This window comes from Agelaius phoeniceus, chromosome 4, assembly GCF_051311805.1.
Source record: "Agelaius phoeniceus isolate bAgePho1 chromosome 4, bAgePho1.hap1, whole genome shotgun sequence".
Taxonomy (NCBI): Eukaryota; Metazoa; Chordata; class Aves; order Passeriformes; family Icteridae; genus Agelaius; species Agelaius phoeniceus.
In genome coordinates this window covers 65,810,225-65,836,848 of record NC_135268.1, presented here as the reverse complement: position 1 = coordinate 65,836,848, position 26,624 = coordinate 65,810,225, and the positions used below count along the sequence as shown (strand labels likewise).

At 44.9% G+C, this 26,624-nt stretch overlaps 1 protein-coding gene across 4 annotated transcripts in view; it reads right to left on the bottom strand.

Moving 5' to 3' along the window:
• Positions 1–16,516: 16,516 nt before the first annotated feature.
• The window catches only part of ZFYVE28 (zinc finger FYVE-type containing 28), a 145,865-nt gene continuing 135,757 nt past the window's right edge, over positions 16,517–26,624 (bottom strand). For all 4 annotated transcript variants that reach the window (XM_054632897.2, XM_054632898.2, XM_054632900.2 and 1 more), the window contains 2 exons: positions 19,687–19,790; positions 16,517–18,828 (listed from right to left, as the gene is read on the bottom strand). In XM_054632897.2, coding sequence (XP_054488872.2) covers positions 18,697–18,828; positions 19,687–19,790 — 236 coding nt within the window. In that variant the 3' untranslated portion in view covers positions 16,517–18,696. The remainder of the gene's footprint in view (positions 18,829–19,686; positions 19,791–26,624) is intronic.

The window sequence follows — 26,624 nt, the reverse complement described above, 5'->3', positions numbered from 1 at the left end:
AAAGGAAGAAGCCTCCCATGAGAACACAGGAGGTCTGTGACAGGAATGAGAAACTCTTCAAACATTCATGCCCCACTAGAAAGTCACCATCCACCTCTGCTGTTCAGAGGCATCACTGGGAGATGCACCTGAGCAGCTGCCTCCAGCAAAGGCTGTTCTCACAGAAATGTGGCTCTGAGTTTTCTTTCTCCTAAATAAGTGATGTAGGGAAAAGGCCACTGTGACTGTGGGAGTTCCAGGGTCCATGCAAACATCACCATTTTGGCATCCATTTTTGTTTCAGATGCAATATGGGGAAGACAGAGCCTGATACCATCACACATTTTGGGCTGTGCCTTATTACCCCACAGGTGACATTTTGGGCAGTGTCTATAAGGAGATGCTTCAAATGAGCAGAGGTGCTGCAAGCCATCACTGGCAAGCAAATGAGTGGCCACTTCTTTGCCCAAAGAGAAGATTTATTCCCCCACCCCCAAAATACTGATAAGTACAGGGTTTTCCTCAAACCTCACAGTTAGCATGATGCCACAGGGACCCATTCCCAGAGGAAAGGCTGTTTTAACCCATCTCCTCCTAAAGCCCTCCCAGCAGGAGGCCTGGGGTAGACCCCTATTATGTTAGCAAAAACAAAGAAAAATCAAACCAACCAACCAAAAACCCACAAAACCAAAATAAAACAAAAAACCCCTTTTCCCAAACTTGTTTCATTTTCACTTTACAATATAAATTATTAAGGACATGAATTTATAGGCAGACATCAAGTGAATTCACAAACTGGTTAGGGTCTCAAATCTCTTTTACTTGCCTTACCCAGAGAAAATCTTACCTTTCATTGCCCCTGCCCCTTGCCTTACTCTTAACTTTCTGTTGGCTCTGGTTTCTTAAACCATGTGAAATTTTCTCTCTCTCCCAGGCTGGGTGTCCTCAGTTTGCAAAGGCTTCTGCTTGCTGTGCTCTGTGCTTTCATGCTGAAAAATTAATGTGGAGATGAAGAGCTGAACTCAAACCAATGAAAATTGTGAGGCAGTTAAGGACTCCAAACCCAAATCTTATTTGAACATTCACCCCCACATCTCCTCCCACAGAAGCAAAGGCCTTCTCAGGCAAAATTGCCTCTTGACATCCCCAGTTTGTGTCTCATCTGAGGAGGGTCAGGGAAGGAGTCAGTCTGACACCGGGGAACTTCAGCTGAAGTGGAGGACAACAAACCACAAGGTCAAACAGCCTCCCCCATCTCACTCTCAGCTCAAGGTGACAGCATTCTCCATGCCCTGGAAAGGAAGAGTAGGACTGTACTGAACCACAGAGCATCTACACTGCCAACAGCAGAGTAAACTGCTGCCAGCAGGATTTTACCCCCTTATGTTCACAAACTGTTAATGCACAAAACTCATTTTCTCCAGTTTGTTTGAAAACATTCAGTGCCTTTTGTTTTGTTTTCTTTTTAATTATTATTTAATGTAATTTGTGGCTTGCTCCTCACAGCTCAGCTCCAGCATCTTCCTGGGTCTGGATCCTCTCCCATCACTGACAAGCACAGTCTTTGCAGTTGGGGCTTGGTGCTAAAGGAAAGGCAGTTTTAAATTCCCTTTCCACCTCTCTGAAGATGGAAGATTAAGGAAGTATAGAAGCACTCAGGGATTTGAAAAGCAAGTATCAAAAGAAACCTTATTCTGATATATATTTACTGAGTCCTTCTTTTAAAAGGAATGAAGATTTTTCTGTCCCGTAAGAGCTTTCATTCAGCACAGACTGGCAGCACATTTCCAAGGGGAAATCAGAACATAAATGGGAAAATAAATAATATTTCTCCATCCAAAATAGGCCAAAGATAAAGAAGTTATCCTTCATCTCATCCATGCAGTAAAGGTGGGTGCCCAATCAGTGCAGCCCAGTATGTTCAAGGGACAGTTGTGTCATTTAACTTGACCCATCTGGAGGTTCAGTTGTTTCTCAGCAAATGCAGTCACTTCCCTAAAATAACATAAAATTAAAAAATAAAATAAAATAAAAATTAAAAAATGAGATAAAATAAAATAAAGTCAAAGAAAAGTTGTCATTTTATTTCTGGAATGATGTAATGCTGCCAGAACAACTGCACAGGGTGCTGTTGACAAGCAATTCCTCATCCTTTCAATGCCTTTTGGGGTCCCTGGGGTGATAGGGCCACATCAGGACAGAGCCATGGGACAAAAACCCTACTGTTATTCAAACACACTGTCTGAATGGAGTTTTTAAGAGGCAGTTTCCCACCATTTTTAGCTTAGTCATATCCACAGGTGTTAGGAAACTCTGTGAAACTGTCCTCCAGATGTTGCTGCCAGCCTAGGCCATGCTCACTGCAGACATTCCTCTCCTTTGCCTTGCAGAGGGTGGGCTCCCTGCTCTTGGTTTTGATAAGCAGGAGGAAGGGGGGATGCTGTCCCTGACATGAGCTGGGAGATGTGCCTGAGAAAGGGCAGCTGCACTGGCCTTCAAAGAATTTCTCTCTTTTTAAATAACACATCAAGATACTTTTTTTTTTCATCTCTGTCCCCATTTTCACAAGAAATCCCAGTGTAATATCCATGCTAATCAGATGAGAGCTTGCAAAATATATTTCCTTCAAGATGTAGGGGAATGCATTAAGTTAACTCCAGGTGACCTGTGACTCTGTCAGTGACACACACTGTTTAAATCCATGCAAACCAAAACCTTGCCCATGCCACAGGCAAATACTTGGCTTTTCCCATGCTGCTCTCATGGAGCTGGAAATGTTCGATGAGTGAAGCCTTAGTGATGCATTTCAGCAATAATTCATACTCCATCCATAATTTAAGACCTCTCTGCAGTCCCCTGTAACACGCGCTGTACCGCGTGTACACACAGGGCCAGACGGCAGCTTTAAGGAGGCTCCAGGCATAATCCACAGAAAGAAGAAGTTTGATCCATCTCCAATTTGCACCTGCCAGATCATGAAGGGAGCTAATTGGATTAAAATATTGTAATTATCATTTCATTTACATGCAGTAAAACCTTAGGGAAACATGTTAAATGGCAGAAAATTTGAGGATGCAGTCTCTGAAGTCTGCTTCTTAAAAGCCTAATGCTCTCTTGCTCCTTCATTGCCTGAGACTAGACTTTTATTCCCAGGAAAAGGTGAGTTTGATGAGCTGCTGGTGCAGTGCACAGACCACAAAACACTGCTGGGTTTGATCATGATCATATTTGCTAAGGCTACTTGGATGCTTTTGATATCACCAGTCCACTGTGACTGTGCCCAACTCTCCCTGCTGCCCCAGAGGAAAAATCAGCTTTAAAACACCCATGAACACACATCCAGTTTCAGGGGTAACCATGAGTCCAAAGGAGGACTGGAAAGACCCTCCCTTGGGCTACAGCAGCAGCTCCCATTCCTTCTCCACAGGGAGACAGTTCTGTGTTTTGGAGCCACAAAGCTGCCCCTGGGGGTGGTGGGTGGGAAGTGGAGCAGCTTTATCCCAGAGAGGGTTAAACCAGGAGCAGCACCTGGCCCCACAGACCGGCCTCACAAGTGGGACGTGTATCCCCAGAAAGGGCTGGAAAACCACCCACCTTTTGGCACATCTCCCAGGAGGGCATTGAGCAGGTCCATGGCAGCCCAGCCCTACTGTACCCTTGGAAGCAGCAGGGAGCAGGGATGAAGTGCTGAACCTGTGCTGGTGCTGTCACCAAAGAGCAGGGAGACCACACACATAGTACCCCACAGTTCCAGAGTCTAATGAAACAGAGTGCAAGAAAGGCCAAAAAGAACTCAAACCCTTGTCTCCTCACACCAAGTGGGTGCTCTTTAGGTGATATAACTGTGCAGGGCAGTAGATTTGCTTGGCAGATTTACAAGCCAGAGCTGGGCTTTCCCCAATCCTGAAGTTGAATACCTCAGCCTGGATCAGGTGTGAAGCCATCCATTGTCATCTGGGTGCTCAATGGAGGGTTCGGTGTCAGAGTAAGCCTGATTAACTTCTGTATTTTTTCTGTGAAGGGGATTCAGGAGTAAAGGGTCACAGCCATGATGAGAAATAACATCTCATGTTACAAAGCTTTAGTTCTCACAATCACCTCAGGGTCTGCCCTGTCTCCTGTGGAGCTACTGGTCAAGAGTGACTTCTTGCATCACTGAGCAGCCAGGCCTACACATGTAGAATTTGATGTGCTCATCAAGAGCAGAAAGATGACAACAGGAGAACAAATATTACCCTGATGAGGGAAAAAAGGGAAGAAAACTCCCTTTTAGGGAGTGTATTAACCCTATTAACCCTTTAGATGAGAACAAAAGGCTTTGAGGAGTCTAGTCTCTAATTGAGGCCCTGCTCATGCCAGCAGTGAAGCATGGGAGCACATGAGGGCAACTTTAGTATCTGCCTCGGTGCCTTGCTGTTGGCAGCCTGGAGCCTACCATGGACACACTTACCTGGTCTCAAGGTTGTGGTTTCTTTTTTGGTACAGTCAACCCGATACACAATACACGGATCTGATTTTCAAAGGGCAAGCACCCCACCCAGTCTGGAAACTGGAGACTTTGTAAGATGTGTCCCATTAGACAGGCAAAAATCAATGCCTGCTCAGTCATTAGTCATTCTGGAAACCTCCGCCTTGGTGAGTCAGCCTGGTATCCCTGTTTCCAGTATACCAGTTTCAGAAATATTTCCTTTTTCTGCCACCCCAAACTTTCCAGCTTGAGCTGCACAGGAGCCAACCTCCCTGAGAAACTACCCGGCTGGGAACATGGCATGAAACTCATTTCTGGTCTCACCACATCATATCTAATGCCTATAAAAAATATTTATCTGATGAGTATCCCTCTCTCCAGAAACAGAACAAACAAGAAAATCTCACCAAAGCAAATTATTGGATGACCTTCTGTTAAAAGCACAAGCCCAGGGAAAAAAAAAAGTCTGAAAAGTAGAATTTGCTGCTTCCTTTTTTTGGCTGAGATACCACCAAGAAGGGCAGCACCAAAGGTAGTTGTTCAGAAACACAGCAAACACAGCTGGATCAGAAACAGCATTGCCATTCATGTAATGGTTCTTAGAAACTTTAGGTCAACCATGACAGTTCTAGCCTGGATTTCTGGTTTCCACGTGGCCACCCCAGAAAATCATCATGTCTGCCCATTTCTGACAGGCACAGTCCTGCTATGCACTACAACAGAGAGTTAATCAGTACAGTTCTTGTTACTAGAACAGCCACAACTCCTGTGGGTGCATATGATACGTAAAGGCACCTTCAGCTGCTCCCTGTTGAATTTCCTAACCTTAGCTGGACACCATGGGAGAGCCCTTCCAGGTTTAAGCCTCTGAATGCAGTCACAACATCCTCCCAGGGCTTGGGCATTTTACATCCCCACTCAACAGGCTTTTGCCAATCTTATATCTGATTTCTGCTAGGAATGTACGTTTGGTCTTTTAGGTCTCCACACTGGAACAGTGGTGATATAAAACGGACTTTGCTACAAAAGACAAAGCAGATCAGTGGAAATAAAACTTTTCATCATCTAGCTGCTTGGCAATGAAACTTTCCCACCTCCTCTCCTTGGAAAGTACCAAGAAAACTCCCAGCAGATTGCTTCCCCAACCAGATGCAAGATGGTCACCCGTGAAATGTGCCTTCTTCTTGTGATGGGACAGGAAAAGGAAGTGGCATGAAAAGGATATTCTTCAGCATAGGAAGGAAAACATGCCGGCTAGAACAAGACTTAGCTTCTGCCTAGGGGTGCCCAGCTCCAAGCTGCATCAGATTCCTGCTGTTTCCAAGGAGAGACTTGCAGGAGAATGAAACAGGGACATAGATGGCCCAGTCTGGTCCTCTGTGCTTTGGAAAGGACACTCACATGATGGGAGAGCTGCTGTCTGCCACCCTGCAGAGGAATTTTTCTTGTGGTGTGAACTGTCTGCCTGGGCGCTCTGGAACGGATTGCTCAAGGTTAAATTGGATTAAACTGTTACAGCTCCACTTTCCCATGTGTGGTTTAAATTTAAATTCTATAAATTTCATGGTGAGTTATTAAAACCTTCTTGGCAAGGAGAACTCATCTCATAGAAAAAAAAAATTCTTCTCCAAGTTTGCAAACCCACAGGGAGGCTTTAAGTCAAGTTAACAGTGAGATTTCCAAGTGAAGGGGAAGGAAGAGCTGAGGCATTTAATCAGTGGCGTGCAGGAGCCCTGCAGGGCAGCCTGGCCCCACTCTGCCATGTCAGCTGCTCACCAGGTTTTCATGGTCAGCGCCCTGGTCCCACGTGCCGTGCCCAGCGGCACAGATGCTTCTGGAGCAGAAGCTGAGCACTGCGCCGTATGGCACATTCAGAAACAGCAGGACCTTCTGGGCTGGATGCATGGAAATTTTTGTAAATACTTGTCAGCATAAATTAACAAACAAGTCTTGGGAGGCCTTGAAATGTCATTCTTCCGAGAAGTTTCATCCTGCCTGTTTCTCCTGGTATCACCCAGCCATGAAGTGATCTTTTCATGGAGTGGATGTAAAATGTCATGCTGAGTTTCAGTAGAAGCCATGCAAAGATGATCACAAGTATCACACACAGGGACGACCAGTTCTGCAGGGCTACTGCTCCTCCCTGGGCTGGGGATGCCCTCCAAGAGGAATCTCTTGCCCTATTGCTCCCTGAGCCTATGAGCCAAAAACCATGGCGCAGACCCCTGACAAGTGCAGGAAGAGAAACAAGTGGAAAACTGTAAGGAAAAACAGCCCTAGACCAATGATTTGTGACAGAGCAGCAGAAAAGCAGAGCTCCTTCCTGCTTCCCATCCCAGGACAGGACATTAAACAGAGCTTTGGCAAGGACAGCACAGCAGACACACTCTTGCACTCTCCAGACTCTAAATCAGAGGACTAAACTGCAAATCATTCAGAGCTGGTTTCTGTTCTCAGCTGTCACAGCACTGCAGGAGCAACAGCAGCCCAGGCTGTTCTGGCCACATGATTCCGAAACTTGCTTTGGATGTGCTGCTGTAAGTGTTCACAAACTGCCCTTGTCTTTCCAGTGGCCAAGTGGATTTTTCAGCCCAAAGTCTCCAGCAGACTCCCACACCAGCCAATGTGGGCACAGTTGTCACCTCTGAGATGGTGAATTGCAAAGCTCCTGCCCTCGTCCTTACAGAGCCAGCAAAGGGCTGAGGCAGCCACACACAGGGCATAGCCAGGCCATGGAAACTGAAAAGCAGCTGCTTTGGGCACCCAGTCCTGCCTGCACAACCCCAACTGCCCATTTCCATTTCCAGACAGCTTGAGAATAGGAAAAGACTAAAACGGCCTCACATATCCGGCTGCAATTCCAAGGGAATCTGGAGACCTGGTTACTTAAGGGGCTTGCTGGCATTTCCATCTTAATTGGCAAACACCACCGGAGCCCCGGCCGGTGGAGAGTGTCCCGGCTGAGGGGCTTTGAGGGGATTCAGGCGAGGGATGAGCTCTGTCAGCACTGGCAGTCCGGCACCGAGCCAGCTGCGTTCGTGTTTGTTTGTTTGGGGGGGTGTTGTTGTTGTTTTTAAGTGGGGCTGGCGATTAACGGGGCCGCAGGGTTCCGGGCCCGTGCCCCCTGGCCGCCCCCGGGCCCCACAGGCCGCGCTGCCGGGCCCGCACTGCACCCGGCGGCCGCACGGGGTCACACCGAGACTGCGCCGCGCCCGCCGCCCCGGCCCACAGGCCAGGGACAAACCATCCATCCGCCCCGGGAACAAACCACCCGCTCCGGGAGCTGTGCCTGGCACAGGGGACAAGCGCCGCTGCCTTCTGTCCGGAGAGCTTCGGCACGAAAACACGAATTGCTGCTCTTGCCCCAGCCGGGAGAGTTGCTCGCTCCCCGCGAGGCTCGGCGGCTTCACGCTGCAGATCGCGGTCTCCTGTGGGCTCACGGAGCATTGACCATCTTATTCCCCACTTGAGGCAGGAGCGCTGGGGCCTCCCTCGGTGCCATCCCGGGGGATCGGAGGCTCCGAGGCGCTGGTGCCCGACCCCAACACCGGGTGCCAGCTGCCAGCACCCTCTGGGGACAGGGTCCCCGGAGGACAGCGTGATCCTTGCCGCTGTGCCAGCACTTGAACCGCTTACATTTGACCCAAATATTGTGCTCTGCGTTGGCTTTAACGCTCCTGCGTGACAGCAGAGCAGAGGATGGAAGGACTCGGTACTCACCCCCTCAAACACAATCGGCTTCCACGCAGCTCAAGCGCTTGACCTAAAAGTCCAATGACCGGGCACGGGCCGAGCCCGGTGCTGTGACAGCAGCAGAGCAGCCTGGCTGTGAAAGCGCTGCCTGCTCTGTGTCCTGCGCGGCTCGGACAGCAGAGGTGGAAAATTGTTAATGGTCAAGAAGAACTGGAAAGAACAGCTTTGCTGCATTTTAAATATGAGACGTTTGTTTTGGTGCAAGGTGACTTCAGGATGCTAGGGTGGGCCTTAAAAATACTTAAAAGTCCCAATGAAGAAAAATAACCCAACCTTGCAGCTGCTGGATGCAATGGATGTAATGCAGGAGCAGCAGTTCGCGCTCCCTCAGAGGAGGGGTACAGGGGACTGTCGGTGAAGGCGGGAGGGAAGGGAAATTTCAGCACGTTGATGACTTGGAAGGGCTTGTGCAGATCAGGGACGGCAGAGCAGAGGCTCCGCACAGCCGGGGACAGCTCGGGGCCGCGGTGGGATGGCCCAGCACGGCCGGGATGCGCTGGCTGGGCAGCAGCACAAGCTCTGCTCCCGCGGGTGCTGTGCCAGAGGAGCCCACGCCGGCACCGCTGCTGCTGCTGCTGCCAGCCGCTGCACACAACATTGAGCACAGAGGGCTGCTGAAACAAGCAGATAAAATATGTGTTTGGAAAGAGCAAAACAATCAACAAGGGAGCTGGGAAAGCTGAGCGGCCAGGGATTTGGGTGATGGCTTGGATGTGCTTACACAGCCCAGGATCCGTGGGGCAAACCTCTAAGACATTCCCTGAGCAGCTGGGCAGAGACAGCCATTACTGAGTGCAATTAACTGCTTCATTACCACCTAAGCAAAACAAATCCATCAATCTCTGCTGCATTTACCAAAAGGAGAGACTGATACCAAGACACAAACACTGTGCTGCAGACTGCAGGCATGGCCCACACCCCCCAGCCTGGCACAGTGACTCTGCTGCCCAGACAGTCCCTGGAAGCAGATTTTAGATACCCCACACTATTTCAGGTGTGCTGACACACACCAGTGAGCCAGCACTCAGCACCCTTCTGAGCTGAGCTGCCCCACAGAGTTACAAACACCTGCTGAGATGGAGCTGTAAGCCCAAGTGGGAGTAATGGATGTGAGAGCAGAGTTTAGCCTTTTAAGGTCCACCTTAAGGCACCTGGGCTTGATGCATCCAGCAGGTTTTAACAAGCAAAATGAAGGCCAGAGACTGCTTCTAGACAAGAGCAGACTACCAAAGGGAAAGGGAACCTACAGGGTACTGATCACGTTGAGAGGATCAGGAGAAGCTGTGGTTTTCAAGCTGAAGCCCAGAGCCATCCTCAGTTTAGATGGCACAACACCCTTCTTTACAGCAGCATAGACATTTCCTACAAGCTCTCTTCTTCCCACCAGACACATCTCTAAGTAAGGCTCCAGGTGACAGGAAGGGAGTAAAAGGTCCCCTGGCATGCGGGAGGAACAGGGATAACTGACTCTGAGATCCAAGGTTAAGCTTCAAAGGACCACTAAAACATCAGTGTCTGGAGACTTCAGCATCTCTAAAACCCTTGGTCTACTGAGAAGATTAAGCTCTGAGCACAGTAAAAAGAACTGCAGTTACCTCTGTGATGAGATACAAGTGATTTATGAAAGGGATTATTCATGGATGCTTGAGATAGCAGGACAGGATGAGCTGATCTTGTGTTCCCAAGTATTTTAATAAGCTCTTCTGTAGGGTGGAGATAACATCCCTGCAGCAGTGTGAGGGCACAGTAACCAGTGCTGGTACTGTGGTTGGTGGGGGAAGATCAGGAGCAATGAGCATTGTACAAAGTTAAACTTAGGAAAGAGTTATTGTACAAAATCCTACAGACTCTACTGTGGCACAATGTTACAACATCCCTGCTGTGGGGAGGCCCAAATAAATGCTCACAACAGCCCCTTCATCCTGGGCATCTCTGGGACAGGGGCTCAGCAGAAGTGGTGGGAGGCAGAAGACACTTCTCATGCTCAGGCAGAAGAAAGACATGGCTCCCCCCTCCAGTCCTTCACAGCTAGCTGAGCATATGAATAAATTCTGTTGTGTAAAAAAAAAAGTTTACTTACATCTTCTATTGTGCCTCACTGTAAGGTCTGTGCAGGGCAGACCACTGTGGTTCCATGCCTGGTTGCTCAGGCAAACCTGCTGCTCTGTGTCCAGTATTTGTGAAGGAAAACAAAGCAGAAGGATCATTTCTTCTCTAGCTGCAGGCAGGGTGTGTGGAAGCAGTGATTCTACACAGCCATGCTCAGCTCCCACACGAGGACATTGATGGTACCCAGAGCCAGCCTGGCCTGTGCAGGAGAGATATGTTCAGCATGACACCAGTATTAATGAGCACTGCAGGAAATCACAGCCAGCTCACAAGGACAGGAGACTGTTCTTGGCAAACTGGGAAGTGACTCCTGTAGCTGATTAGGAATTGCACATTGGGAGGTTTCTGTGGTCAGGGATTTTCTTTTCCCTCCTTTAGATACTGGGCTTCTAAATGGGAGCACGTTGTGTTTGATCCATTACCTTTCTTTTCCTGCTGCTTCTAAGAGCCCAGTGCCAGTGTGACTCCAGCCCTGGTGCAGGATTAGCTCTGGGGTGAAACAGAAAGATGGAGAGCACTGAGTGGCTTTGCCTGTGCCACTGCACCCTCCTGTACATCAGCCCACAGAGAAATCCCTCCTCTTGGTAATCTCCTGCCCCAATTTATAATCTGAGACCACCAGGACCCTGACCTCTGTCATAGGATAGCCCCACTGGGTGCTTATTTCTGCCTTAGTCCCAACATGGGTGGCTGCACCATTGTGCCTGTAAGAAGCACCTGATGTTGTTAAAAATACTTATGCTCATAGGTATAGAGTTCACCACAACAATCAGTTCCCTGTTTAACAGCTGGTTATGTACAGGAGATTTAAACTCTTTGTTCTCACCTGTGTTTGTTCAAGTTGACTCAACTTCTGGCCACTGGTTTCCATTAGACCCTGCCAGGAGGAGCGTGGCCTCCCAGACCTGTGCACCCAGTGTAGGCATTTACTGAGGGTGTCTGCAACCCTATCTCTGAAACATTCAATAGATTGCAACTCTGAATGTTTCCAAGCCCTTGGTCACTCTCATGGCTTTTCCCTCATAGCAAAACACACCAGGAACATTTTTAGCAGGACTCTTGCTCAACACCTTCCCCCATTCAGTTCCATCCTCCTTTGTGCCAGGTGCTTTATCCGTTTTATAAATACCACAAATAAATGCAAACCCTGCAGAGGCTGATGGAGCTGAACACCAGCAGCACAAGAGCCCAGAGCAGCCAAGAAGATACAATTTGGCAAGAACAGCCTTGCTCTGGCAGCAAATGCTGTGACAACATCTGAACCTTGGGAAGGCACTGGAAAGGCTCCAGGAGCAGCACATGGGGCAGAGGGTTTTATCACATGGAGCTGGTGTTCTCAGCAGCTTCTGAGCTGTTTGTTCTCAGAGGAAGTGCTTTCTTAATTGCTTGATTTGAGGTTAATGATTTTTCTGTTTAAAAACAACCTAATATTATTTAATGATTGGTAGTTATTTGCACTCTGCAATTAGAACACACTATGAGAATTATTTGTTGCAGGAATGGGAATTTGAGATTTTCAAGAAGTGAACACTTTTTTTCATTTCTTACTGCAGCAAGCAAGCAGAAAATACGTGTAAAAATATAATCAACAAGCAAAAAGACAACAGCCTCTCTGTCCCCTCCACCTGCCAAGGAACAGTGTTTCTTTAACACTGGGTGGGAATAGGCAAGTAGCACTCCCAATGGGTTTTTCTCCAAGCTCACTGAAAATACCCTCAATGCAGTAGCTAAAACAAAATCTTGCATTTCTCTTGGGACCTGCTGTTAGCAAAACAGCCTGTGAAAAAAGACCTTTGGGCAGTGTCCCTTGGGCTGTCAGCTCCTTGGCTTCTTTCTCCCTCCAGCCTGGACAGGTCCCAGGTCTCCAGCTCAGGGCTGCAGCACCTGTGGCAGAGGCTGGCACTTGTGTTGGGGATTTTCACTAAGCACTCAAGATACCCTTAAGCTTTCACACTTTACACCAGCCTGAATTTTGGATTCTTTACTGCTGCTTTACTTTGGAGTCTTTACTTTGTTCTTGTTCCAGTGTAAGTCAAAAGTTGCATGGAGGCAGCATCTGGATGCAAGTCTGCATCCTCAGGTTTTCACAAAGCACGTTTTGAGACAGACACTAGACACAGCCATATTTCAAACAGTCCCTACAGGAAAGAAATATGGAAACATTTTCCCTGAGACTCAGTTTAGAGTCTAACTCCAATATCATTCCTTTAAAGAGAAAAAAGCAAGAGACAGGGCAGAAAGCAGAATGTGAGGAACAAACACGACAGAGAAGAACAGTTGTCAGGTGTAGAGGTGGGCAAGGTTTTCCTGCTTTGTTCTCCAAGCAAGGCTGATGTTCTGTCCTGAAAGAAACTCTAAAAGACATGACAATGAGAGGTCACTGAATTCATTAGTGGTAGCTTTATATTTTGTCCCAAGACACTTGGACCAAGTGGAATTTTCTTCTTTGAACAGAGGTTCTTTACATGGGAAGTATAGCAATTTTCTTCATTTTTTTTTTAATTAAGGAATAGTTATTTCTAGACAAAGAAGTTACAATCACTGGCTCAAACCTGTAAGTTTTGGTCCCCAAAACTTGTAGCTTTCCAGCAGCTACAAGTCCTCCTAGACAAAAGCAGATGGTTCAGTGATGGAGACCCAGGACTTTTGGACTACTTGGGGTTCAGTTTTTACTGTATAATTTCCTAATACTTGAGAGAATCATGGAGTCATTTCTTCTAAATATATTTATGAACTTGAAGTAATTATTTTTCTGTTTATATCTTCAATTATTAATCTCCAGCTTTCTGCAGATAAGCCAAAGGAAGTGAAATTAATTTAAAAAACCAAAACAACACAAAACCAGCAGGCTTTACTGCTGCATTATAAACAGAAAAGCTGCTAGTGAAGCAGCAATCACAAATGATCTTGACCAGAAAAAAAAATTATCAAGTGCCTCAAAATTTGATCTCAGAGGCTCCCCAAACAGAGAGGAAGATGGCATGGTACAGGTCCTTTGGTGATAAAGCCAGGACAATCTCAGTGCTGTTCACACACCTGACAGGTGCCTTCCCACAACCAAGAATCTGACTGGGACAATCCATGCAGAGCCATTGGCCCAGCCCTGGAATGCTGAGGCACAACTTTCTTCAAGTTGTCCAAAAAGGCTGAGGCACTTGCACATCATTTTCAGACACACCTCTTATGAAAGACAGGTATTTTTAACACGTTTTACAGGACATCAGCAGAGAGGTCACTTGTAGAAATGCCATTCAGGACTAGCTCTTACCATGATCTTCAACTGTACTGACATGCCCATTGGAACCACAGCCTAATTCTAGCTAAAAACCTGAAACCTGGCCATTGCTGAAATATTCTGTGGAAAGCAGTCACCTCAAGCACCCTTCCTGCTGCTGTTTTATATAATTTTTATTAACTCAGTGAATAAAAAAGTCATGGCAGTAACACCAACATTTTATTGCCCTGCGAAGAACAATGTAAAAGTGCAGAAATACATAAGTAAGATTTTCTAGAGTAAGACATGAGTTTAAGTGCTTGCTTAAGTGGTGTGAGTGCCTGGCCTGGGGTTATTTTCAGAAAATAAAATCTCTGTATTATGTGAGGTAGTTACAGCTCAGTGCTTGCTGGCTCTGCCATTCCCAGGCCAGTGGTCCCTCACACCCTGGGCTGTGTCAGACACCTTGTTTTCCTGAGGAAGAGCAGGAGCAGCACTCACAGCTGGACATGAGCAGCACCCCTCTGCAGTCACTCATGAGTGTGACCACAGGCACCTCTCACTGCTCCCCTGGGGTGGGAGGCTGACAGGGCCCCACTATTGGATGCTTTGGACACAGGATTTTCCCTTTTGCAGACAAGTTCAGTCAGAGCCCTAAAAGGCTGCTGGTTGTTTGTAGAGAAAAACTGAGAAGAAAAATCAGCTTCCTACCTTAGAGTGAAACATGAGGGAAAATCACTCTTTACACTTCAGAACCTTCATGTTTAGTGAAAACAAGAAATGAAATGAGTTCATGAAAGACTAATTGCCCAGTTTGTTTTATGCATGAGCCCCAGCATTCCTAGCACATGCAGTTACAGCTTGTTTTCAAAGAGACCAATTACTTCATTAAAACATCATCTTCACACTTCCAGAGCTGCTTTAACAAGTCTTCTCCTCTTCATCCTTCTGGCCTATTATTTTACTATTTTCTGGTTTAAGAGCAAATGAAAAAGAAGCCAAATGGCAACATCTATAATTTACTAACAGCTATTAAAACCTGAGAATTAGGATCTATCCTTTCTCCACCACAAAGTAAAGGAATCCTGCAGAACTTTAAACACCTTGATGAAGGAACCAAGGTGGCATCTCAGGCAGGATGCTACAGCAGGTACAAGGATACCAAGTGGTTTGAAACAAGCCTGTGCCTGGGAACTTGAAGGGTAAGATCAGGAAACAATAAAGATGAAAGCTCTTTGAGTCGTCTTAATATTTCACTATGCGTAAGATATTCACGGAGGCCACAGAGTAAGTCTAGTTTATACAGAGCAGAAACTGAAAGCTGAGTGATGGGGTGAGGTAAAGGGTGAGAGAAGGAAAAAGAGCTAAATCCCCCCAAAAGAAGTCAAAAGGACGCCTACAGAGATGATTTGTTCCAGACAAGCAACATAAAGCATAATTCAGTGAAATGCTGTCATTAGAAAATAGAGTTCACAGTAAGCTCTTGACTGCAGCACAAACCTTGGCTCCAAATGAAGACATTTGAGCCATCACAGTCCCTGTGAGGAAGCAGAAAGCAGGAGTCTCCATCCTGCATGTGCAGGAGCAGAGTGCTGCAGTCCTGGCACTGGCAGGGAGATGCTATCGGGGTTGCCACGGAAACGGCAGCGCAGCCCCAGCAGCTTTGACTTTGCAGGCACTGAGAGCTCAGCGAGGCTCTGAGAGCTGGCTCCTGGCTCCTCCAGCTCCAGGCAGGGCTGGGATGGGGCTGTGCTTGAGGCTTTCCCACAGCCCCCCGTTCCCAGCTCCCCACACACAGCCTGTTCCCTCCTCCTTCCTTTCAGCTCAGACAACGCACACAGAGGTCACTCCTCACCCATCACTTCCATCCAGGTTCCCCTCTTACATACTTGACATGCTCTGTGACAGCTTTTCAGTCTGTTTGAATGTTCTGGACAGGGGTATTCCCTGGAAGCAGAGGTATTTTACTGAAGTTCCTTTCACTGCAGAGGAAACCTTGATATCCACCTGCTTTTACAAACCCAGAGAGACCTGGAAATGCTGTACAATTTGTACAGACCCAGAAAGGATCACTCCAGAGTTTACCGTAATTACTTTTTTCCCCCTGGAAACAGGCGTGATTCAGAAGGGAACTGCCATACAGAAGAGTCCAGCACCAGGTGAATTATTGCTGTCTTTGGCAATGCTGCTCTTACCTTATTATCCTCTTCACTCCCATTGTGATATCCCCAACAGGAAAACTGCTGTGAAACATATTGTATTCTGGAGAAATCCCCTTTTTGATTAAAAAGTCCCTTTAGGATCAATTTCTACTGTTCACTTATTCATACACCTGAAGGCAGCATTATTTGCCCATAAACATTATGCATGTTAATTCAAATACAATCTTACATTTGTGTGCAGGTTTCTCATCAAGTTTCCCCATTGTTGCACCACTGAAGCCAAGACCCCAATGTAATGGAGCTGTAACACGTTTTCTGTTCAGTGACATGGCATCCCAGAGCCATGCAGCATTAGGTCCTCTGGAAAAGAAAATTAATTCCCATAAAACCTTTAACAGCTGTATCTCATACAGGGGGCAGAACAAAGCAGCACTGGGCATTTACATTTCCCAAGGATAACTGTGCACAGAGATCCAAGGAGCACTGTTTTCATTGCAGATTTGTATCCCCCACAGGAAAGATTATTCAGATGTGACACAGGCAGATCAAACATGCCTGATGACTGAAGTGGCCATTGACACAAGATATTTTGGGAAGGGAGATTTTCAGCTGGTGGCAAGAGATAGCACGAGGCAATGCTAAGTGACAGGCTAGTATTCCAGCTTTGATTTACCACCCCTTCACAGTATGGGTGACTTCCATCTTCAAATTGAAACTAATTTCTTTCACCTTATTTGCAAAGTGAGAAAGAGTTAAGGCCAGTTTGTTTGACAGGATGGCAGCTGTCACTCCATGTAAACAGACCCCAAAATGAAAGAGCAATCCAGCACATGGAAGTAGAAAGTCCTGACACTTTAATTATCTGAAGAGATTACAAGATGAAAGTCTTTCTTGAGGCAAATGTATATTAGTATTGATATAGTCATTGTGCTTTTCAGTAAGAGAAATAGGAGTCTGTATTTACATAAGAAACTATAGTGTCTGAGATCTTTAAATATCATATTTATGGAAATGATTCTGAATTACAGCATTTACAAAATAAAAACAAGCTTAAATAAATATTCAGTGCATTAAATAAGATTTTTTCCACAGAAGCAACTTTTTGTGCATATTTATTTCACAATTGAAGTTTGTTGCAATTTTTTATCCTATAAAAGAAGCATTAAATTTCTTGTGTGTTTTTCTGTTTTTTTTTTCCTAAAAATAAAACTGCAATAATCATTGCAATGTGAAGCCTGAGATTTAAGCCTGAATAAGTATCATTGCTTGCACCACATTACCCATCTCCCACCAATCACCCAACCCCATGCCTTTCCAAACTCTGGTGAATGCAGACACTCCAACCCAAGAGTTTCATGAGAAGGATTTCAGGGATGTAGTAACAATAAAAAATATAAATAAGTGAGGATAACACATCAGAGCTGACATTGTCTACAAACAGCATCATAAGGCTTGTGCATTACACATCAACTAAGTGAAGCTGTTTCATCTGAATCAAAATGACAGTAGTGCCAAACTGCAGCACCCTTATATGGCTCATTAACACTGAACAGTAAACCACTGAGCAAAGGGGATGTCCCCAAAAAAATAAATAAAATTTAAAAAAAATGAACACTGGCCAGTTTTGCCTTTTCAGTTTGAGTGATGACCTTTCTCAGGCGTGATACCGCAAACAACTTCCTCACCCATTTTGGTATTTCTCACTTTGAAACACAGTGTGTAGTGCCACGAGTCAGGAAAGGGGGCACAGCAAAGAGCTCTTGATCTCGTTTCCTCTGTAACCACAGCACACACTGCCTTGCTTTTCATGTGGCCAACTCAAAGCAGGCCCAAATGCCTTTGAAACCTCAGTGCTCAGGGAGCTCTTGCTGCAAATAGTTCGTGCAAGATCATAGCATGAATCTGTGTGAGTCTCATTTCTTTCCTCTCTGAGTGGAGATAACAATTATTCCCTGGTGTTTCAAATAAATACAAATGTCTTCTGAGTTGTTAGCATGAGTGAAGTACCAGTATGCACTATTTTACATGGTTACTCTGCCAAATGTGGACAACAAGTACCCTTCTCTGGCTGACCATTCTGTAAGACCTTTTGGATATCTCATTACATATTTGCCTTTTAAAAAACCTCAGTGTGGGAGAAATAATTTGTCTTGTCTACTAAATTTTGCTGCCAAACTCTCAAAAATATCTATTTTAATATGAATTAATTTATTTGGTAACCACTTCCTCTGAAGTTTGTTAAGTTTTAAATGCTGATATAGAAACCAAACTTCTGTGTCAGACTTTTATTAACAAAATTTAGCATAAATTAATCAGATTATAAATACTTCCAAAACTCCAAACTATGGAAATGGAAGTTGGAAAAATTTTTAGAAGACAATTTGGAGTTATTGCTCTGCTTGCTAAATAAGAGGCAACAGAAATATACTGTTTTAGGGCCTTCAGGGCTTCCTGTGGGAGTCACTGAAAATTTTGCCTTTCTAAATATTGAATACAAATCTGAAATAGATTTGCTTTTATTAGTCCTAGCATAGGTAGCAAAAATCTAGACATGGGGAAGTTAAATGGCAGCAGGTGGGAGAGTGCTGATGCCCACAGCCATGCTGGGATTCCAGAGGGCACAGGAGTGTCTGAGCTTTGGGACTGATCCACTGGGGATGGACTAATTAACTGGCTACTCTGTTCCTAGCATGTAAGATAAGCAGCAATGCCTGTTCAATTCTCTGAGCCCTATTTCCTTCCACACAGTGCATTTGTTCTGCATATGGCATCGTAACATTAATGTTATAAATTTATGGAAGACTGTACTGTAGCCTTAGAGCTACAGACGCCTTGTAGTTCCCTTTAGCAGCTTAGTAAAATGCAATAAAAACTGTCTGTACAAAATTTATAATAATGGATGTCAAAGCCTACGTGCCCTCACTGGGTCCCTCTTTCAAGTTAATTCTTGGCTTAGGTCAAATATATCAGTCCATGTAAGACTCCAGAAGACACAGCAGTAGTTTAATTTGTCAGATACCAGCTCTGTCACTATAGAAAGGAGTGACATGGAACATGTAACAGTGAGTGCAAACACGGACAGGCTTCATCTGGCCATAACGAGGTAATGGAGCAGAGTGGGAGGAACAGCGGGAACAGAAGATCTGAAAAACAAGAAGGGAAATTTCTCTTCAGTTCCTCTGAAGAACAGGATGAGAAAAACTTGATTTCAAGGGAGGGGAGAGAAGATTGTCTGAGCTGGCACCAGCACCGTCCTCAGCACAGCAAGTGAAGGGTCCCAGCAGGCAGGTTCCAGATAAACTACCCAGTTTATCTGGCCAGGGGTGAGAGTGCCCAGCACTGACAGTAGCCAAGGCTGGCCTGTCCTCCTGTGCAGCTCCATCAGAGGTGCAAAGAAGCATCTCTCCCTTGGTTTTAAAGAAAGGCTAGGGGAATATTTGTGAATATCTCTGAATTTCATACTCCTGCAAGTCCACTACATGGTTAAAGAAGCAGCTTCTTCCTTTCTAACTTGTACCCCAGCCAGCAAGAGAAATGGGATTGCAGATTTCTGGCTTCCTGTGGTACATGACTGCTTTTTTCTCCCTCACTCCCTCTTCCACCCCCACAAACTTGCAAAGCAGCAGCCCTACACACCAGAGTGATCCTCCAAAGGTTTGGGAAGACAGCAAAGGGACACCCTGTCCCTGCAGGGTGCATGACCCCTGGCAGTGCAGGCTGCCCTGGCTTTTAGAGCTTACAGCAGTAGTCCAGAGTGACTCTGTTGGGGTGGGGAATGTTCTAGGATCTCATCAGGGAATTCTGCCTTTAGCTTTATACACTTATTGCTGACCCTTTGTAAACATAAGCTGAGAGCTGGCAGCCCAGGCACGCAGAAGCACCTGTGAATTGAGAACCCTGGCTGAGTGTGCACGTTTTGCTGAGCAGCCAGGTTCTGTGGTGCACATGAATTTGCTGCTGGCTTTGGTGGGAGCTCCTCACAGCCCTGAGTGAGTCATTACCTTGCCACAGCTCCTGCAGTGGTGCTTCCTGCGAATGACTGTGAAAGGAGCCTTGCATGCAGTGCAGTAGCTGCAGACTTCATCTGGAACCCAGTCAGGAGGATCTGGCAGAAACACAGCAACAAAAGGGAACATCAATCAAAAGGGAATAAAACCAAACATGTGATTACCAGATCCACAAGGAAGTAGGGAGAGTAAAATATAACAGCAGCTGCTTTCATCTGCATTTCTCCAGGTGCTTTGCAAACAGTAGCTGAGTGAGTTCAGGATGCCCAGGAGGGCTCAATTCTCCTCTTCTCTGCCAGGCACCCACCTTTGGGCAGAGCAGATCAGGCATTAAAATGGCCCATGACAGCTTTGGACTCAAAATAAAATCTATCTTAGTCAAATGCAAGTCCAGGGAAAAGCAGATAAGCAAAATAAAGCAAGAAGACAAGAGATTATTAAAGCAGAACTGAATCACAAGTGTTTTTGTCAGTGCCACCACCATCAAAACAAGCTTAGAGCTGAGATCATTGCCAGCCTCTTCAGCCTTCCCTCCAGAAAGGCCAACTGCTTTTCTGCAATTAGGCAAGCAACTGTACAGGTAATAAACCCAAAGCCTGATTACCATCTGTTCAATTATTAGGACTCTTCCTGGAAGTCACCAGTAACTACAGCAAAACCACAAAATCAAGTGTACACAGCTCAGCAGAGAAAGAACTTGCCCATTAGCACGTACAGCATGTTTCAGTTGTTTATGTCTACTGTGAGCTCTCCAACCTCCCATAAAAGACAAGCAGGGAAATGATTTGGTTTTGGCAAGGCAGAAGGTATTGGGCTCCCTTCTGTCGAGCTGTTTCTGCTCACAACAGGCTGACATGACCTAAGAGTCTGCAGTTACAAGTGTAGAAATCATGAAGCTGACTGCTTAACCAAGTTGGTAAAAATCTAATGAGTGCAAAGCAAGTTCTGTCCAAAAGGAATCCATGGACAGGGTGAACATGAACTGCTGGGTGCATTTATCCAACTTCCCTGAATGCAGCCCCTTTCTGCGTATTATTTACAATTTGCAAGCCATGCAATTGCTGATTTATAAACCTGACAAGCGAGATCCCTGCCTCAAGGAGCATACTATCAAACAACAAAATACATGGTGCAGTTGATGCAGAGGTTAAGAGGACTACAGCTACAGGCAGAAAGATAATTAAATGAAAAATCCACTGTTTTGTTCCAACATAACTATGACCAGTTTTCATGTGTTTGTCACATTGCAACATGTGTCAAATTAAAAGTACAAAGGATATAGCATTCAATGTAAGAAACTGCTCAAAAAGCAGATTAGTAAAAACAAAGAGAACTTAGAATTTGACCCAGCTTTTACAGGCTTCTCTAAACTATTTTAGAGGTTGAACTAGCTTAAGGAAGCTATCCTTCACTTAATGAGCACATCAGTCTGATAAAGGTTACACCTACAGGGCCAGTAACCAAACCCAGAGGTTGATGTGCAGAGAAATTACTGATGTGGTGGAAAAAAAGGAGATTGCACAGAGAAGCCTTCACCTCATCCCTGAGAACAGTTCACCAGGAAATGTTCTGTGGGGACACAAGGCTACAGATGCCTGGTTCAAAGCAGGGTTTCCTTCAGCAGCAGGGAGATACAGGACTGCCAGCTTAAGTCAAGCATTAATATCAGTGCAGCCAAGACATTTTTCTTTCCACTTTTTTTTCTTTTCTGCAATCTCCCTAGGCACTACATGTATCTTGCCCAGTGAAACTTACTCCCAATATCAGTTTATGATGCAGATTTAGATAACTTTGTCACTTTCTCTGATCTGAAACCATGGCAAGCCTGATGGAGAATCCCCATGTTCTCCATTCAAGAGGCCCCTTGGGTTATCACTATATCCAAAACAAAAGGCAAAAATATGAATCAATAACAATGTTCCTGTTAAAAAATTGTCTCTATATAGATTCTGTTTTCAAGGATTTAACTATCCATTGATTCTCACTCATTTTGAACACAGCAAAATTTAGGAAATTCTCCAAGGTCTGTGCCACCAGGTCTCCCTTTGCAGGTCTGGTGGAAGCAGACTTGGTTAAGATGCTCAATTTGGTACTGATGCTTTATAAGCTGCATTGCAGGGTGGGCTACCAGGTTCAAATATCTACTCATTCTAATATTCACAGAAAAGCCACAAAGCACAGGCCCTTTCTGTACCCCCTGCAGCATCCCAATGTGATGTGCCACTTCTGCAGCAGCTGGAGCCATCATCACTCCTTCCCTCAGACCACAGCTAGGTCACACACATTACAAGCCAACCCCAAAGACTCTGGTACTCATCAGCAGAAAGCAGCTTTCTTATCAGCTGTTTAGTTTTGTTTTTTTCATTTCTTTGAGGTGCTTTTTTTGTTTTCTTTGTTTTTTATGGGGGAAAGACAGAGTTATTTTTTCTTCCCTCCCCTTTATATTTTTCAGTTGTTACCCATTGAAGAGCAATGCTGAAAAAGTTATTTTTTAATTGATCTTACATAGATTTTCCTCCATGCTAAATAGAAAGAATAACTGCAAAAAAAAAAAAAACCCAAAACCCCAACCCCCCAAAACCAAACAACAAAAACAAACCAAAAACCAAATTTAAAAAAAAAACAAAACAAAACAAACAAAAAAAAAATCCAGCAAATTTTGATAAATAATGACCTCAAACTAACAATAATCATATAAGCTGTAATTCACAGTTACAGAATCACTTGACCGACAGATGAATTCATCTGAAAACTTTTGTTTTTGTAACTTGGTTCTCATAAACAGCAATTCACAACTTTTTGGCAATGAACACAAACAGCACAACCCTCTCCACAGAGCATTCTCCCACAGCAGAGGGGCTCTCTCTGCCTCCTCACTGGTGCCACCTCAGCTGACTCACTGAACGTGAGTGTCACTAGGGTGGCCACAGGGCCCATGGCCCCAGACAGTGACTCAGCAGCAGGGGGGCACAGCCGGTCCCGTGCCCCCTTGCCTCAGGGGCTTCGTGCCCTCCCAGCTGCTCACACTGAGATCTGCTGCACTGCAGCACACCCCCAAATAGTAACACTTGATTATGTAACAGCTTTTAACATTCAGACTGCTGTACAAATGTAATTGCTTTAATCCTCATCACCCAGCTACAGTCAGTGTGTGGGGAGAAATCAGGAGAGGGACGTCTTGCACAAAATCAAAGCGGTGCAGCACTGAAGTGACATCTGAAATGGGGAACTCTGGGCCACCACCCCAAAGCCTTTCCTTCCAGCTGGCTGAAAATGGCCTTACACTGACTACAAACACTGAGCTGTGAGACTTAGAAATCAAATGCAGTGCTGGAGTGGAGCTGCAGTGCTCACCCTGGCAGGAAGGATGAAGCCCTGGTTTGGTCTCTCTGAGCCCACAGAAGCTCCAGTGGATGCCATCCCGTGGTTCCCTTCCCCAGCCTCATCTCACTCAACCTTGGGAGCAGCCCCTGACTTACACACATCAACAACTGAGTCACTGTGCTTTTTATAGAACAGGCCATTGAAATCCTCTCTGAAGAGCCCTCTCCTGAGGGGAAAAGCTTCCATGTGAGGAGCAGAGAGCGCGTTACACAAATTAAACCCCGAGCACGAGCCTGGAGCTGTGCTGGGAGCAGGGCAGCAGCACTGCACCCACAGGCTTTTTATGTTACACTCCTTCTCCAGGCTCTGCTGCTCCATCAGCTCTGCATGCTGCAGCAAATAGCAACATCCAGTCTCTAAAGCATTATCTGCCTGTGCTTCGGGGATTTGGACAAGGAAGGGAGGGAAAACCTTGTTCCTGGGCTAATTGGCCCAGTGCTTTATCATGCAATGAGAGTTTGGAGAAGTCTGCTGGGAAATGGATGAAGTCCACAGCACAAACATCAAAGAGGAGGAGGAAGGGAAGGAAGGGATTAATGAGACAGAATACAGATATAAATTTTAGAAGAAAACATGAAAAGCATGCACAGGAAAAAAAAAAGCAGAGAAATGAAGAGAAACAAGTATTTAAATGAATAAAAAACAAGTTTAGAGAAAGGAAAAAGCACAAGATAAAATTAAGTAGCGTTAAGACTGAAAAAGGCTCTTAACTATTCAAACATCTTGCATGACAATTTCTCATAAATCATGAAATTTTAGTCTTTTTATTTATTATGTAGCTTTTAGCATTCACCTTTACATGACTATGTAATGTCTACCTCATTAGCTAAAAAAAAATTTCTACTCCTAAAGTTAAAAGTCAGATAAATCCAAGGTGCTGGAGCTTTAAGAAAACCATAATCATGGAACAAAAAAAAAAATCACAGACACTGTAAACTGTCAAAAAGAACACATTAATTTGGCATTAAATATGTGCATTAGACCTAATGCAGTCCCATCTAATCTTAATCTTAGAAAACCAAGAAAATAATCTCTGTGTCTCAGAATACAAGAAGAAGAGAACATGGACCTGGTCTATCAGCTGTGATGACTGAAACATGAGCCCAGAAAGCTGAAGTTTTTCTGTGGTGCTGAGACTCAAGAGACCAACGCAGAGAGAGAAACAACCCCAAAAGTTGTTGGAGCTTGCAGAAAGCCTAGGCCAGCCAATCTGTACTCTGGTAGGAAACAAATCAGAAGCAAGCACAGCACAACTCCCTGCTGAAGAGCAGCTGCTAAACCCTAAACTTGTGGTGTTTGTGTTACAGCCAGACAATTCAGAGAAAAGACCCCTTTCTGCATCTTTTGTTTTTATCAATTATTCCTAATGCAGAACTCCAACTGCAAGCTCCTCCTGCATTAGATTTCAGAGCACATCATGTAAAATAACCCTGATTACACCAAAGTGACCTGCAGAGTTCTGCTCCCACAGCAGCCTGTGGAACTGCCATGGCTGCAGTGTTACCCTCACTGCTGCCAAAAGGGTCAGATGGGGCTGCTGGAGCTCTCTGATCAAAGCAGGATTGCAAATTCTCACAGTTTAAAGCATGGAAAGTTGAAAACTAAGGTGACTTGACTTTACCCCTCACTTCAACTGCCACAGTAAAATGAACCTTTTTTGTCCCTCATCACACCTGATTTTCCACATCATTCTGGGCAATCTCTGACTTCGATGTAAGATTTCTACCAGGCAATTGTACCAAAGTAATTTTTGTCCTTGCTCAGAAGATTCAGTGCTGATTACAGCCAGCTTGACATTTTTCAAAAAATAAATTTTTATGCTTAATATAATTTGATGAAAATTTTGGGGCTAAGGGAGAAAAGAGGTACAGACTTGTTAGCTTCAGCTCTGGTCAAATGGCTTTCTTAGGATGGCATTTCTGTGCAAATCTAGAAAGCTTTCACCAAGACACAGAGCTTTGCAAACTTGGGCTCAAGCCTCTGCTCTGCCTGATTCAACATCACCTTGGAATGATGTCTTGTGTCCATTCTGTCCAGGTACATGATCAACAACTTATTCTTTGGGCAAAATAATTATTTATATAAAATGGAGCTACTCTCATAGAAAACACTGGTTCCCATTGAGATATGGGTCAAATCTTTACTTTAAATCAGATGGAGCAGAGAGACTTTAATCTTCCATATAACCACCACTAGGAATATTCTCTTACCAATCTTTATAATATAGAGAAGTTGATAATGTAGATCAACATAAAAACATACCAGAACACTCAAAACATGAATTTATTAGACAAAACCTAATCAAAATCCCAGTTATGACGTTACAGAGTTGAATAAGTCAGTTCTTTACAGTATTTAGGGGATGTTTTCCCATAAGTACTGCATGGAATTCTCAACAAGTTCCACATAGTGCCAACAAAGAGGGATAGTCTTTGAGAAGGGAAAAGGCTCTGAGCAAGTTCTTAAAGCCTAAGTCAGAGTGAATTATTGCACTACAACCTAAAACCTGTAAGAATCCTGTAATTCTACATGCATGATTAAATATGTTCAGTTGATTATAAAACATTGCCTCCATATGGAAATTTGATTCCTCTCTCACACAGTGTAAGCAGAGCTGCTGAAAAAAGGAAAAAGTGAAAAGTTATGTGGACAGAACATGTTTGGCCACTCAAGTGTGCAACAGTTTAACTTCTTTCATTTACAAGGTGTTGCTGGTCATCATCATAAATAACGGAGTAACCACAGGCACAAAGAGGACAAAAGAAGAACTGAAGCATTCAGCTGAGCCTGACAGCTATCTCTAGAGCCATGGTGATTAGATTCTGCACATACAGGAGCATGGGTGGGTTTTTCTGACCCAGGGACTTAAAATGCAACAAGAACAAGAGCCTGAGCCTGCGAACTTCTGAGTTTTGCTTGTGCTGCTGGATAGAACGCAGTCAGAGCCCGTGACCAAACAGGAGTGGGTGAGATGGCAAGGGATCAGGGAGAAATAGTGTGTGCTGTGAAGCAAACAGATGCTAACACTACTTGGCACAAGCAGATATTTGTACTGGCAGCCACAGCAAATCCATTATGTCTGCAGTTTTTAGTAGGTGGCAGCAAGCAAGGCAGTTCTGTGCAGATGCTAGAGGGATAAGGAGTGAAGATGCAGGTATGGCTGCAGAGACAGCTGAGATGCTACAGCAAATATTTTCATGGAGCACCAACAGCTTCATAATGCTTGCTGGCTTCCTTGAGAAAAATTTCTAGATATCTCATGCTTATGCTAGGACAAGAAGTATGACTAACTTTCTTAGCCTGCCTTTAACTTCATTAAATGGATAATTTAAAATATTCACATTTCTCTCAGTTGTAACAGCTCAGTCCTCATGACTAATAAGTTATCCCAAAATACACGTACAGTAAAACTCAGATTTGCCCACCTTTAGTATTAAAATCATCAAACTCACAAGGATAAATGTAATGCTCCCAAATATGGTGAGCAGGGTCACACTTATGCTTTATCAAATTAACAAACTGATAAATGTTTGTTAATTTGATAAAAA